The sequence below is a fragment of the Psammomys obesus genome, unplaced genomic scaffold (assembly GCF_907164565.1).
Source record: "Psammomys obesus unplaced genomic scaffold, mPsaObe1.curated_primary_1811, whole genome shotgun sequence".
NCBI lineage: Eukaryota > Metazoa > Chordata > Mammalia > Rodentia > Muridae > Psammomys > Psammomys obesus.
This window is the reverse complement of record NW_026586173.1, coordinates 633,155-649,140: the sequence shown is the minus strand read 5'-3', so window position 1 is coordinate 649,140 and position 15,986 is coordinate 633,155. Positions and strand designations below refer to the sequence as shown.

Genomic DNA, 15,986 nt, shown 5'->3' with positions numbered 1-15,986 from the left:
CAGGCCAAAGAGAGACCCTGCACACGTGCACACACACTCAGACACACACACACACCCCATCATACACAGAGTACAAAACTATTTAAGAAGGAACAATGGAATACTGAAATTAAAATTTGATTTGAATTAAAAGTTGGGGACTGAAGATGGTGACTTTACTAAGGAACATAAGGAATGACATCTTTGTCACTGCTTTCCCTCCAGGAAAGCTTTTATGAAAGCATATCCGAGAAACGATGACACACAGTGCTTAAGAAAGTGCCTTTTCCACAGAAGACGACAATGCAGCCACTTCTGATGAGAACTGATAGACTAAGATCAGAAAGGAGACGAGGACCTCCCCCTATCAGTGGACTTGGGGAGGGGCATGCATGCAGAAAGTGGAGGGAGGGTGGGATCGGGAGGGGAGGAGGGAGGGGCTTATGGGGGGATACAAAATGAATAAAGTGTAATTAATAAAAGTTAAATAAAAATTAAAAAAATAAAGTGCCTTTTAAAATACTTACTGTAAGTGCTTTCCATGTATCAAATAGTAATATCTTATAAATAATTCCAGCACATATGAGAGGTTATTTATTAAAATGAAATTAGAAGAAGAATATAGTTCAAAATTAGAACATCTACCTACTGAGATAGCTATTCTTGGTTGTCAAATTGACTGCATCAGGAATTAGCTAAAACCCCAGCAGCTGCGTATACTTTTAAGGAATTTTTTTCTTAATTAAATCATTTGAAGTTGGAAGATACCTTTTAAACCAGATTTTTCGAGGTGGTAAGATACACCTTTAATCTGGGCCACACTTTCTGCTGGCAGCCTATATAAAGAATATGGAAGAAAGAAGCTAGCTCTCTTTGCTAGCTTGCTCTTGCTGGCTAGTCTACTCCTTCATTGGCATTAGAACCTATTTCTTCAGATTTCAGTGTGCCCTGAAGACAAGCTGAGAAATCTAGCCTCATGGACTGAACAACTACTGGATTTTTTGACCTTCCATTGGTAAACAGCCATTGCTAGATTAGTTGAACCACTGGCTCTAAGCCTTCCTAATAAATCAGATCTGTTCCTCTAGAGTGCCATGACAATTACACCTAGGATACACAAGGCTCAAGATTCTGTCCCCAGAATCACAAAAGCAAGCAAACAAGGAGAGCAAGAAAATAGTCTTTAAGCCCAATATGTACATTCCTGTAAATCCTTAAAAATTAAGTTGCTACTTTTAAAACAGTCTGAGTTATGTATACTGACATCTTCAATGACTTACATTTCATGCTAATAGTGTACACACACAATGCAAACAAATATGCAGATATCTGGGGTACACCAGAAGATGCCAACATCAAGCAGCATCTCTTTGAGTTGAAAACTGACGTCTTTGTTTTGACACAAGGAAAATCAAAATAATTAAGTATATCCCACTAATTTTCGACCCTTTTCATTTTTTGGGAATTTCTAACTTAACTAGTGATAAAAATTACTAGTTAATTATTAATTAATTTTTTGAAAATTAAAAATGTCATACTTTGACACCATAAAATTTGGCAAATTTTGTAATTAAAAACTACCTTGTATTATAAATAATTATTTTGTAATTAAAATTTTGTAATTAAAAACTACCTTGGATTATAGGTATGTGCTACCACATACCTACATGAACATAGGAGATTGAGACAGGAGAATCAGACTCTTGTCTGGTCCAGACTCTTGTTTCCAAAACCAAAGCTGACACTCCTAAGCATAACTGATTGTAGAGTTAAGTGAATTCACTGCAGCAAGTATCTTAGTATCAGCATGGAATCCAAACTCCATTAATAATAAAGCAAGGACAGACTATAGCATGCTTTGCTATTATTCTTAGATTTAACTAAAAGGAAAAGAATAAAAATAGTGTGCAACATTAACACACACATGTACACAAACATACACACACATGCACACATGTGGGAGCTCGAGCACAATGGGGAGACATCAGTCAGTAAAGTACTTGCCACACAAACAAGAAAAAATGAAGCTGAACCCAGAACCCACATAAAAATGCCAGAAGTGGTGGTACACACTTGTAACCCCAGAACCAGTTAGGCAGAAATGGGCACTCCATAAGCGGAAACACTCAGATCCACCCTTCCCCCTCTAAATTATGGGAAATAAAAAAACAGGACCTGGGGCACACTAGGCATACACTCTACCACCAACTGTATACCATTCTCGAATAGTAAAATCTTTACTTTTGGGATTTTTGTTTGTTTTTTAAAATGCTGGGTGTATAAGCATGTAAGCCAATTTTAACTGTTTACTTACAGAGATATTTGTTTGTTCAGCTGCCCTCTGAACTGAGCTTTAAAAAATAACTGCATTACGCTGGAACTGCCTGGTTTCAAGTTAAGACAAGAATATAGGTATTTAAAGATTAAGTCTGCAGACATTTGTGGAATGGAAGTTCCATGCCTAACTACTGATTTACTTTGGCTTATGAACTTTTGAAACTAACTCAGAAGAAACTCATTTCTAGAAATCTGAGAGATTCAATCCCTCCCTGAAGCCTCTAGCGAATTCATAGAATAAGCTTGTGCATTCTAGCCTTGAGGTCTGTCTTTGCTCAGAATGCTCTTCCCTGTCCATATGCATAGGCCACCAAACTTTTATTCAAATTATACCTGATGATCTGAACTACCCTAACTATCCTTCTTAGAACTGACAGTGGTCATTTCCATCCTCTGACATTCATTCCTCTAACTTTTGATTTCATAGCAAACATCAAACCTTACCTTACCTACTTATTAGTGAAATGTAGCTACACTTTATGTTTATTACATGACTCCTCCCATCGGAAGTTAAAGTCCTCAAAGATAGGGACCTTCTGTTTAGTTCATGAATAAATTGTGGAACAGTGCCTGTGCACAGAGGGCATTCACATGTTTATCAAAAGAACTAACCAGATGAAAGAAGGTGCTCGTGGTTGGAATGACAAGGATTTCTTAGGAATCAGAAAAAGTATTTCCTCTGCTAAACACGCATACTAATAGGTGTGTACAGTTACAAGTGCTCGGGAGGATCACTTAAACCCAGGGTTTTAACATCAACCTGGACAACAGAGAGATCTTCCCCATCTCAAAGTGGGGAGTAGGGACAAAAAGAAATCTATCATTACTTTTAATGTAGGAAATATCACAAAAGGTTATTTTCTTTTTTAAGTGGAATAGAAAAAATATGTACACAAGCAAACCAATACCTACACAATCATTTTCATTTACTCTAAATGGTCATAGGACTTAAGGTAATCTGATTCAGCAGGCAAAAGTTTGTTTTAGACAGGTTCTCTCTACATACCAGTCTAGCCTTGAACAGTTCAACTGTCTCAGCCTCCCAAGTGCTGGAAGCACAGGCATCAACCACCCTGCTTAAATGTAAAACGTATTATTTTGTTAATGTGTGTGTACGAGCGTAGCATGAATGTGTCGTGGTGTGGGTTTGGAGGTCAGGAGACAACCTCAAATGTTAGCCTCACTGTCCACTTTGTTTTGATTCAGTGTCACCTGCTTACTGCTACAGTGCCAGAGTTCTCAGTGATTCTGTCTGCCTCCTCTTTTACTGTGGGTATGCCATGATTACAGACATGCGCTACTATGTCTGACTTACATGGGCTCTGGGGATCTTAGCACTGATCCTCATGCTTGCACAGCAAACACTTTATCCACTGAGTCATCACTGCAGCCAAGAGGGGATTCTTTTCCCCCCACAAGATAGGGTTTCTTTGTGAAGTCTTGGCTGTCCTAGAACTCACTTTGTAGACTAGGCTGACCCTCGAACTCAAGAAATCCATATGGGATTAAAGGCACATGCCACCCCCATCCAGCCAGGCACTTTTTTTTTTTTTTGGGGGGGGGATGTTCCAAAGGTGTATTCTTAAGAGAAGAACTCTTTCTGTCAAGAGACCCAGGGGTATTAATATTTGGGGGCATGAAACTAGTGTTTATCTCAAAACAAATTGGGTTAAATAAAAGTATTCCATGACTTCTCATCTGTGATTGATAAATTTCTCATCATGGTTATAAAGCCCTGGCTCCACCCCCCCATCAGCTCTCCATCCAGCCTCCTCTCCACTTACTGAGCGCCTCTTGTTTCAATCCTACTAGGAGGCTGCCTGTCCACCCTCTTCCTCTAAGTGCCTCTGCTATACCTTGACCCTTTTCAATATCTTTTAGCACTTGCAATTACTGGGCAAGAATATATTACAAGAATAACTCTTCTTTAAAGATAAGATGTAGTTCTATTATCCTCTCCCTAGTCGAGTTTCTACTATAGTGTTTTATACAACAGGATAAATGTTCAAATATTTGCTGACTCAGTGATTGTATACCTACGAGTTAAATTAAAGTATGAGATAAACTGGTAAGTTTAGATGTTCTAAACTGTTAAAACACAACATGAATAGGTAAAGTGACAGTATTTTCTTTCATGCCAACCAAATAGCTGTGACACTACCATTCAACAGGTTAAGCTTCTTAAGCTTTCAATTTTCTCCTTCTCAACTACATGAAAACAAAATACAGTCACATAAGACTTTCATTGACAGTCTACCAATGCATGTTATGAAACAGAGTTACATTTACTCAACTCAGCCCATTTCTAGTTTGTCATTGCCTCTGGTTATTTATATTCTGCATATGCCTACAGAATTTTAAAAAATAACTTTATTAGTCACAAACTGTTGAATTTTCATGTTCACGTATATGTTCACTGTCAGGCACAGATTAAGACTACCATTATTGCATCCAGCTTACCTCCCCCAAAACACTACATAGCATTAATTATTTGCTCAATACCACTCTCCTCTGAGGAATTCTGTTATCACTATGAATCACAAAAACCCTTGATAATGCAGCTGATTAAGCAGCGTGCTATAAGTCACCTAACCATTATGCAGTAGTCAGGGTACACTGACTGCACAGTCAACTTAAATAATGCCTCAGCATGTAGACATAGTATACAGTTCAGGAAATTTATGGGTAAGTTGTGTTTCTCCTTGTTATGTATAGACATCATTGTGCCCACGTTCACTTAATAAAATTTGTTGACTTTGGTCCTTATACAATTACTACTATCTTTCCACGTACTCCCATTAAAACGGTAAGAGAATAATTTTGTAAACTATAAAAGCAAGAGTGAGACAAAGGATAGAAGACTGAAAAAGCTGAGAATTTTAAATAAATGTTTGGAGCCAGTAAACATATAAAGATATATATGGGTTATCATGAAGTCTATTCACTGCACCATTCTCTCCAACCACTGCTAAGGCAGAAAACAAGCTCTTTTTCTCCACCTCCCAATTCAAAGGGTGAGAGAAAACCAAAATGAAATCTGAAATTACTTGAGTCAAGGATAGATAGGATCATTAGATATACAGAGAAATCAAAGATAAAAGAGCTCATTCATTTCTCAAATTACTAAGAGTCTACTAAGTGCAAGGCCCTTCTCTACAATGGTGAATACAACAAAACAAAACCCCACGCCCTGGTGGAATCCATAGTAGTAGTGAGGTAAACCAGGTAAGAAATGCTCCTGGAAACAGAGAAGGAAAAGAAAGATAGGGGCCTGACTTTAAAGGGCTCTGGAACCAACTGAAGAAGGAACATGCCACTGCATATCAGAGGCAAGAGACATCCAGGCGGAGTTTCCAGTCAAAGTCCTCCAAGCACTTGTAGGAAATTGAGCTAATGCAAAATAAGATCTGAGAAGAATCTAAAAAATTGCAATGACCACACTTTCAGGCTATCACATCTATACAACAAGAGTAGATATTGTAAAAAAGAATCAAATTCTGGCATGGTAGCACATGCTTGTAATTGCCAGTACTTAGGAGGTGAAAGTAGGAGTATGGAAAGTTCAAGACCAGCTTAGACTATAAAGAGAGGAGGGAGGATGGGAGAGGTAAGGGGAGTGGATAAAGGGAAGAGAGAGGAGAGTGGGATAGAAAGAGAAAGGGGAAGAGAGGAAAAACAAGAGAGAAGGGATAGATAAGGGAGAGAGAAAACATGAACAAAGAACCAAAAAAAAAAAAAAAAAAAAGGATTGGAGAAAAATCTGACAGAGGCCTTAAAACTGAGTGGGCCCACTGTAACAAGGCAAGAACATGGAGGAAAGCCCCACCCCATTGCATACTACCATGAAACTGCATAGTGTCAGGACAGAGAACATCCTCATAGCTTCCAAGGAGGGAGTAAAGGAAACAGTGTCATGTGAAAAGGGTGTGAAATGCTGTCTCTAGAGCAATAACCAACTCCAGAAGACAGCACAGCAATGTCTCAATATTCTACAGGAGAATTACTTCAAACCTTCATTTCTGTATGCTACTGAACCATCAAGTAAGAAGGGCAAGCAAAACCAAGTCATCCAATGCTTCTCAGGAAATTACTTGAGTGTGTGATTCAATAAAACAGGGAAATAAGCCAGAAAAGGACATGGTTCCACACAGGAAGGAGGTGAAAGAAAAGCAGGTCCAGGCCAGCAGCTGGGCAGCACTCGTAAAAAACAATAAAGGTAGGAGGAAGAGGCAGGGCTCCAACAGACTGCCGCTGCAATACAGCTGAGCTCACAATGTTACTGATAAGTATACAAGAAGCATGTTGGCACATTTGGGGGGAAAATTAACAGCAGACAGGTGAAAACTGAAGTGTAGGCCAACCTAAACACTGAGGAGCACAGGTGGAAGAAATTGTGTGGCTCAACAAAGAACACTATTTGGCAGAGAGGTGAAGTAGCAATATTTAAAATTGGTCATTATTTTTCTTTTCTTTTTTCCCCCTTAGGAACCTGACCTTTGTCTGGTACACCCATAAACAAAATGTTAGCTTGGGCAAGCAGAAGGGAAGGAAACTGATTGCTGAACTCCAAGTCACGAAATCAGAATCTCTACAGCAAAGATCTGGAGATTGATTTCTTGCTTTAAACAGTTTTATTATGTTGCTCTGCAACTGGGGATACGGATAATTATGAACCACCAGGTGGGTGCTGGTAAATGAACTCGGTAAGAGCAGTAAGTTCTCTAAATCACGGAACCCTCTCAATCTATTTTCAAAGCTCTTTACTTTTCTAAATATCAATCTGTTTACTCAAAGCACAGGAAGTTCGGTATCATATAATCGTTTACACTATCCTCTTCTTTGGGTGAGAAATTTGAGGCACAAAACTTTGAAGTAAATCACTTAAGAGACAAAATTAAAATTAACTTTCTATTTCTTGACTCCCGGCTCAGTTACAAAGTATCTGAGAAATATTCGTGCACCTGGTCTTAAATGTGGAGACTGGCTGATATTTTTTATATACTGGCAATGTGCTAGGCTTTACAAGAGTGCTTTAATACGCACTACGTTAAACCTCACATGGCCCAAAAGGAGCTAACAGAGTTTCAAACACTAAAGCAGGCTGTGTGTAGCTTAATGGATGGGTGCATGTTCAGCTTATGTACAGACTAAGTGATACAAAAATACTCATCTGGGCATGATGGCTCACACCTGTCAGGAAGCTAAATCCAGAGAACCATCTCAGGTTTGAGGACAGCCCCTTACACAGTGACTGTGGCCCAACCATGGCTAACAGCAAGACCCTGACCTCAATACAAATTACCCCAAAACAAAAAAAAAAAAAAAAAGTGAAAGATTAAATTATATAAAATTGCACAGACTGAAATCAGTTTGCCTGCCTCCAAATGCTCTTGCACCATGTACTCTATCGATTTATAAGGCTTACAGGCCAGTCTCTTCTGGATCTCCATTTTTGTATTGTTTCCCTAATGAAAAGTATATCAAAATAGTTTCCCTAATTAAAAGCATATAAGCATAAGGCACTGGCTAGTATGATAAATCACTGAATGTGATTCATACCATTAACAAAACAAGTGTGTGCAAGATATTCAGCTCCTTCTTGGATGCATCTCCTCTATTCAGCTGTTAAAAAGAGCAAACAGTTTCCTGCTTGGCAACATTAACAAATCTTTTTTTTTTTTTTTTCTAAGCATGATAATGGTATTGTGGTTGTGTTAAAACAAGATCTTACCTTTTACAAACGGATAATAAAATTTCAAATGAAATATGTATGAGATTTGAAACAGTACCATCTGGGGAAGACACTGGGTGTAGGATAAGGTTGGTCCCTGTTGGTTAAATGAAGTTGTTGATCCATAGATGTGAGTTTAGTACTTGCTTTACCCAACCCACTCCCCCTTTTTTTGCTTGCTTTTTTTGAGAGTATCTCATGTAGCTTAGGTTGGCCTTACTTTCACTGGGTAGCTGAAGATGACCTTTGACCTCTTACATCCTCCTGCCTCTGCTGATCTGAGACAAAAAATGACAAGCCTTGTATCACATCCACTTTACTTCTATTTGCTCATTTAAAATTTCACAGTTGAAAAAAAAAAAGATTTCATAAAAAACTGGAGAAAAGCCACAATATTAACATGTTTTGAAAGAGAACTATGAATGTTCCCCCTGTTCTGAGTGATATACTTTTCATGCTACAATTATTATTTTTACAATAGAAAGTGTAAGACATACTCATTCCTATATACCATCTTTGATTTTAGGTAGTTTTTACTGTTTCTAAATAAGCAGACCAAGATTTTCCACAGTCTCACATGGTCAAACATAAAAGCAAAAAACACTTTTCATCTCTTTACTGGTTATAGAAAACCACTGTTTAGTGGTTTACTGGTTATAGAAAGCCACTGTAGGAGAACAAGAATGACAAGCAAGTAGAAACTAGCCAAGAGTAAGTAACAGGGCCACAACTATAGCAAACAAAAGACCAAGCTGAGAAAAACATCCACGGCACAGCTCCTCTTCATAGTCAGTTTTCAGTAAGGACTTTAAAAGTACAAAGTGGTCAGACTATTTTGGTGCTACTGAGGTGGAGACTGTGGACAGACAGAACTCCTAGGTTAGTAGATTCATGTGGTCCACCTCCAGCATTCTCTTGTGACATAGCTACTCCATGCCTCATGAAATGACAAAGTCCAGGAAGCTCGTTTAAGGTACACCCTCTGGATCACTGGTCAAAAGCTAGATAAAGGTATGAGGCCAGAGAACAAAGGAATTTCTTGGAAATGCTGGGTGTGGCAGCAGGCCTGTAATCCTGGCACTTGGAAGAATGATTTAGGAAGACCAAGAGTTTCAGGCTACTCTAGGTGATACAGTGAGTTCTAGGATACCATGGACTTCACAATGGTAGGTATCCTGTTTCAAAAAAAGGTAGGATGGTTTGAAAAATATAACTACTATCCACAACCTACCTCATAAGGTTATAGAAGTCTCTTCTTTTTTAAAAACAGTGCCCCACTATGCTGGCCTGTAGTTAACTGTGTAGACCAACCAGGCAGGCCTCAAAACTCAGTGATGTACCTGCTACTTCCTCCTGAGTGCTGGGATTAAAGGTCTGTGCCACCGCACTTGGCCTAGGAAATATTTTAATTATTTATTGGGGGGGGGCATATGTGCCATAGCAAGTACATGGAGGTCAGAAGGTAGCTTTGTGGAGGTTTTCTCTTTCCACCTTTATGGGGTTCGAGGCTTTTGAAGCAACCACCTTTACCTATGCTACCTCTACAGCCCCCACCTAAGAAATCTTAAGCATACCCCAATAGCATTCATTAGGTAAACTCCAAATACAAACATCAGCTCAGTAGAATGAAATGGGGTGGGGACACTAAAGAGGGACAAAATCTAGATTCTTTGTGCTAGTGCTAAACACATTCAAGGTAAGTCTGAAATAAAGTTCATTTGTTAAGGTCAAAAGAGAGGTTCTGAAGTACCATCTCAAACCTTCAAAAAACAGATACTTAAGAGTTGTACAAAAAAACACCAACTGTTAAAACCCAAGTTACCTTTCAAGTTCATAGCAACTTAATGAAGACTAGTTCCCATATTGCCTGTCTCCCAAGACCACACTTTCCAGGAAACCACCATGAGTTCTTGCTAATTTCTTCTCTTAATCAGCCTAAAATCATAAAACAATGGCCAAGTACTTCCTGCTCTTCAGGCAAATAGAATCTCTGGTTAATCTGAACCTGGCAAATCTCTATTTCGGGAAGTATTCATTAGCATTCTGCAACTAACCAATATTCCATATATGTTGTTTAAGGTTCCTTATTAATCAGTTTTTCTCTATATTTATGAAATGCTAAGGCAGCTTCAGTGCTTTTCTATAGGGCAGCAATCATCTTTTAAAGGTTTTTTTTTTTTAAGTTGTTACATTTAATGTGTGTGTGTGCGCGCCCACATGTGCTCAAGTGCACACAAACACATGAAGTAAGAGGACAATTTGTGAGAAGTCGGTTCTTCTTGTATGTGGGACTCAGGTTGTCAGGCTTGGTAGAAAGCACCTTTACAAGTCAAGCCAACAATCAAGTTCTTTATGTAGCTATATAAATAAACCATGTTTGAATAGCTCTGTATTCCATAAAAATGATGACCCAGTAACAGAATGTCCTTCCTTGGGCTGACAACCTTTTGGAATAAAAGGTGTCTCTAATCAAAATGACAACATGAAACTGGCGAGGAAGTAGAAAAGAGAATGCCTGAAATAGTTCTGGCTGAATGTGGAAGAAGGCAACACAAATTTGAAGGAAAGCAGGATGTACATTTATAAACTGTTTGTTTTGGTTTGAGACAGTCTATGTAGTCCAAGCTATACTGGAACTTGCTTTGTAGACTAGGCTGGCCTCGTTCACAGAGATCCTCCTGCCTCTGACCCTGAGGGTTAGGACTAGAGGTGTGAACCACAATGCCCAGCTGTAACTCTGTTTTAAATTGTAAAATGCCAAGATTCATGGGAGAAGCAGTAAGGAAATTATAACTTTGGTAAGCACATGTGGAGATAAACAGCAAAACTGAAATCTTTAAATTCTTCCTAGAAAATTTCAGCAAGAAAAAATGGTAAAAGTCTTCTTAACACAGTGACTGGTATCTTTATTTTCAGGCATTATGTAGTGTGCCTCAAGTTAACCTAAAACCTAGAACACAACTCTTGTGTCACTTGCAATGACATCTGAGTTGTTTCTTCACTTTGTTTAATGCCACAGAAGGTCAATTCTGTAAAAACAAGTGTTAATTGATGAACGATGCAGGAAAGGTAAAAGCATAAACAAGTTTTTCTGAACTTTCTCCCACATCATAAAGGTCCTATACCTCGTATAGGTGTGTAATTAATGTAACGACGTGATTTTTAGTCCTGATGTCCATGTCTTAGGAAAGGGGCCTTCATATGACTAACAAGTGATGCTCAACAGTTTAGTGACATTAGAACCTGGAACTGGAGCTTATCAGAAAGGGTAATAATTCTTTTAAGAGTGGAATTTCTCAACTTTTATAGTGTTCTACTTGTGAAATTTATTGGGTAGAGGGGACAGAGCTACTAACAGAAGAAACAGTGTTTTCCAAACTGTTCCCATGGACCTCTATATCCAGGTCAATTACAGAAATGCAGCCAAGTCTTTCCACCATTCTTTGCCTTCATTCTTCATGTCAAAAACTGACAGAAATAGAATGGTTCACATTGCTCATAAACAGACTGAGTGGTGGTGGTGGTTGCCGGATGGAGGGGGGATAGTATAGTCTTTAATCCCAGCCCCAGGGAAGCAGAAACAAAGTTCTGTGAATTCGAGGCCAGCCTGGTCTAAAATGTTACACCTTTAAAAGAGACAGACAAAAGACCCAACCCATCTCAGAAACACTGTAGCCACACAAATACTTGTGAGTTTACAGATTTAGGGATTAAAAAAAAAAAAAAAAAAGTCAGCAACAGCAGCTGCCAATGTACACCTTGACTGCATAACTGGTAATTTACATTCCAAGGGTAGTACTGAGCAGGGAGTAAAAGACCACGAAAAGGGACATGACCTCATTTAGGATCACCTACATTACAGCAGCCTAATTGGTTTCCCGGATACACACCCTTTTCCTTTCAATCTGTCTTGTTTTGCACCATTAGATTCCTATCTACAGTTCCACGTGCAAGAAATTTCTCAAGAAGTTTCAAAGACTCCCAACTGTCTATCCCATGAAGTTTAGATTCAACTTCTAGTCTTCTGAGGCTATTCACCTGTTCAGCTGTTTCACACGTACTTGTGGTTTTACTCTGCGAATCCTTTTTGGAGGGAGAAGAACCCAAGCCTATTTCAACCACTTATTCTCCAACTGGAATGCAAACCCTCTATCGTTACGGAAGTCACTAGTTCTCAAGATATCCCTTTAGGATCAGCAACCCAGCAAATGGCATGCGCATCCCAAGGTATTACCGAAATTACCATTCCAAACAGCTGTTCATATTCCCAGCTGCCCTTGGTGATGCGAGAGTCGTCGTTTGCAGTTCGGGAGTCTCTTGTAGGAAATGGGGAGAGGGTTCGACAGTTTCAAGCTATGGAAGGAAAAACTAAAGGAGGCAAAAGGTCTGTGCTCCCTTACTTTCTGCTCTTTCTTGGGAAGAATAGAGAAGGGAAGGAAGAGGAGCGGAGACCCCAAGAAATGAACTCTCGAGGAAGGTCAGAATAAACCCGTGCTCTCGAGGTAGGGCGTACGGGGGTCCTGGATAATGGAAAAAGAACAGTCATTCTCGAGAGAAGGACTGGTTACAAACAACGTGAAACAAAGGGGTTGGCAGATCGCAAAGTGAGAGGTTGGAATAGGAGAGATCCGGGAATCTCGGGAGGGAGAGCGGCACGAAGATGAGAAGGCGCACGACACGTCCCTCCGTGGAGCCGCCGAGGACGTGGTTGCTAAGAGGGACGAGACAGGTGCCGGTGAAGGTTGAGGAGGCAGCTTCGCTCCTAAAGGGCGCGGGGGCGGGGAGGTGTTTTGAGTGGGGTCGTGTCCCCAGGTGTGACACGCTCCCCAGGGCAGTGCTCTCCAGGAACGGAGATCCGGGCCACGCGAAAACCGTTGGGGCACTGGCATTTCCCAGCCCCAGCCTTGCTTCCCCACACACTCACCGCGTCTGCTCCAAACGCCACCGCTCCAGCTGCAGCTACCGGCCGGCGCAGCCGCACTGAGCGCGCGCCGCCCACGTGACCCGCAGGCTGTCTGCCCACGTGACCAGCAGAGACCACCCCCTTCCTCCTTTCCTCAAGCTCCTTCAGGTGGCGCTGTCTGGCCCCGCCCTCGGCAAGATGGCGGCTCCCGGGTTGGGTATGCCTGGTCTCCAGGTCCTGGGGAGGAGTTGGCGTCCCGGGAGGTTGTTCACTCCCGGCTCCAGGCCGTTTTGTTCCACTGCGACTTCCTCTAAGCCCCTGACTGCTCAGGCATTGGTGGAGAAGCTCCGAGCCCAGAAACAAGAGGAAAAGAAAAAGAAAGTGCCGGTGAGTCTGGAAAGACCACAACTCCCAAGAGGCAATGCTCTCGCGGCTTTCCCAGGTGCGGGGTATGGGAACTGCTTGTAAGTCAGTCTTGAGGACCTTCAGCGTGGTAGTCTGGATACCTCTGAGGGAAAAGGGCGTTACTGGCACAGTGTCTTCGTGGGCACTTTTGCTGTGGTCAGGCTCAGACCCAACACCGCGTGGTGATGCAGGCGAGACCTATGTATGGTCCTAAAGAATGCATGAGTCTAATTCCACAACACATCCATTCTCCGCACGAATTTTCACCCAAATCTCAGCATTCCCAGCCGAGATTCACTTCCCCAATAAGGCTTTTCCCACCCTTCTCTCTCCTTAGGTGCCTACAAACCCTCTTCAGCGGAGGGTGCAGGAACTAGTGCGATTCACACAACAGCTACAGCGAGTTCACCCCAATGTCCTTGCTAAGGAACTGAGGCGAGGGATTCTCCACCAGGACAAGGACCTTGTGGTCATTAATAAACCCTATGGTCTCCCTGTGCATGGTAAGAACACGTGGGCAAAGGAGAGGACTCCGCTGCTGCTACTTCCTCCTACAACCAGGGTCACCTCTGAAGCCTTTTGTGCGAAGCATTCCTGAATTCAAGTTAATTAAACCTTTGTATAATAGTATCCCGTGCATATGACTACTAGTGTCTGATCCCCACTTCCAAATATCTGACAGTAGGCTGTCTGCAGTCTCCCACAGGCATTGTTGCAGAGTAATACAAAAAGCTGTTTGCTGACAGTCTTATGGTTATTTTACATCAAAACGGTGAGAGAGAGAGAGAGAGCAAGAACTAGGTGCCAGTGTACAAGTGTCATCCCAGTTCTAGGAGAGGCTGAGGCAGGAGGATGGTGTTCAGATCAGTGTCAGCAACAGCAAAACCTCATTTCAAAATGAGAGAGGTAGACAAGTAAGAACAAGCAAAACTGGGAAAGAGGAAATAATATATAAGGGTGGGGAGTGGTGTATATTTGTGTGGTGGACTATACCTAACTAGAAATCCCAAGTGGCCGATACTGCTGAATGTAGTGATGATAGACAGCTGACGTGAATCAGAATTGATGGACAAAATACATTTGTCAAAGATTTGCAGGGGAAAATAAGTATTTTAGTTAAAAATATTTTAGTTGGAGTAAATAGCTACTTTGGTGGCAGTACCTTCTCTTGATTTCCTAACAGGTTCTTGCTTTACTATTCTTTGATGAGGTTTTTAGTTGTTGGAGGTTTTTTTTGTTTTTTGTTTTTTTTTTTAGCTATTTCATAGATAACAAAGCACAGTTGGAAAGATGGGCATCTAAGGTCAAATGGAGAGTTCAAAGAGTAAAATCCAGGGATGTCTGATCTCAGCCCATCGTCCTTGTTTAGGTTTGTGATGGTGGTTGTTGCTTTGAGTCGGTCTTTCTGTGTAGCCCTGGCTGTCCTGTAACTTCAAATTCACGGAGATCCACCTACCTCTGCCTCACCAGCATCTTAACCTCGATGCTGTTACACCTCAGTAGAGCTTCTCAGTCCCACAAAACCTGAAGAGAAAGCCACAGTATTTCCCAGACTTTATTTACTTGTCAGTGTTTGGGATGTTTGTTAAAATACAAGTTCTGCCTTCGTAGTCTAGATTGGGGGGCCTGGGGTTCATTTTATAGCAGAGATCTCTGGGCCTATCAATATTAGTATTTTCTGCCCATATTAGTACAATATTCATAGCACAATCATAGAAAATGGGAATAACTTATGCAGTAAGGATTGTTCTCAAGAAGAGTTTTTCAGTGAAGACTCCAGCGTCTGGCTCATTCTTTCGCAGGTGGCCCTGGAGTCCAGCTCTGCATCAGTGACGTACTACCCATCCTGGCAAAGATGCTTCATGGCCACAAGGCAGAACCTTTGCATCTGTGCCACCGTCTGGACAAAGAAACCACAGGTGTAATGATCTTGGCTTGGGAGAAGGACATGGCACATCAAGTCCAGGAGTTATTTAGAACCCGCCAGGTGGAGAAGAAGTACTGGTATGAAGCCCACTATTTTCAGAAGAGGTGGAATAAATTAAGGCATCTCTTTTTATCTGTCCGTCATTCTACAGGAACTACTGATAGAAGGCACTGTCCTAGAACTCATGAGGATATAAGGAGTATGTGGAACAGCTTGCTACTTACATTACTGAGTGATAAAATAGTGGTTCTCTGTATATATATGTGTGTGTGATTGTGTGTGTGCATGCACTTGTGTGTACATGTGGAAGTCAGAATAGGATGTCAGACTACTTCTTTCTCCGTCGTTCCCTTTTTTATTGAGATAGGGTATCTCACTGATTAACCAGCTGACCTTCAAGCTCTACCAGTCTCTGCCCCCTGAGCACTGGGGTTCAGGTGTGAACTGCTATACCTGGGCTTTGTATGGCTGCTAGGATTCCCAGCTCATGTCTTGCATGTGCAGCCAGCACTTTACCCATAGAGCCATAGCCTCAACCCCTTTTTTTAATTGTTTGGTTGGTTTTGATTCAAAGTCTTACTTTGAAACCTTGACTGGACTGGAACTCAGAGATATACCTGCTTCTGCTTCCCAAGTGCTGGGTAGAAAGGCCTGCACTGTGTGTGTGTGTGTGTGTGTGTGTGTGTGTGTGTGTGTGTGTGTGT

At 41.1% G+C, this 15,986-nt stretch overlaps 2 protein-coding genes across 6 annotated transcripts in view; one reads left to right on the top strand and one right to left on the bottom strand.

Moving 5' to 3' along the window:
- Positions 1 to 13,056, bottom strand: part of Fam118b (family with sequence similarity 118 member B) — a 44,313-nt gene extending 31,257 nt beyond the window's left edge. Inside the window, exon 1 of one of the 5 annotated variants that reach the window (XM_055601171.1) lies at positions 12,972 to 13,056. The gene's annotated coding sequence lies outside the window, so the exon portion shown is untranslated. Of the gene's footprint in view, positions 1 to 12,290; positions 12,456 to 12,971 lie in introns of those variants that run through there. The other 4 variants (XM_055601170.1, XM_055601175.1, XM_055601174.1 and 1 more) reach the window with 4 other exon arrangements.
- Positions 13,057 to 13,133: 77 nt separating this feature from the next.
- Rpusd4 (RNA pseudouridine synthase D4) overlaps positions 13,134 to 15,986 on the top strand; it is an 8,984-nt gene continuing 6,131 nt past the window's right edge. The window contains exons 1-3 of the mRNA XM_055601164.1: positions 13,134 to 13,337; positions 13,693 to 13,858; positions 15,158 to 15,359. Of these exons, the coding sequence (XP_055457139.1) occupies positions 13,149 to 13,337; positions 13,693 to 13,858; positions 15,158 to 15,359 (557 nt within the window). The 5' untranslated portion in view covers positions 13,134 to 13,148. The remainder of the gene's footprint in view (positions 13,338 to 13,692; positions 13,859 to 15,157; positions 15,360 to 15,986) is intronic.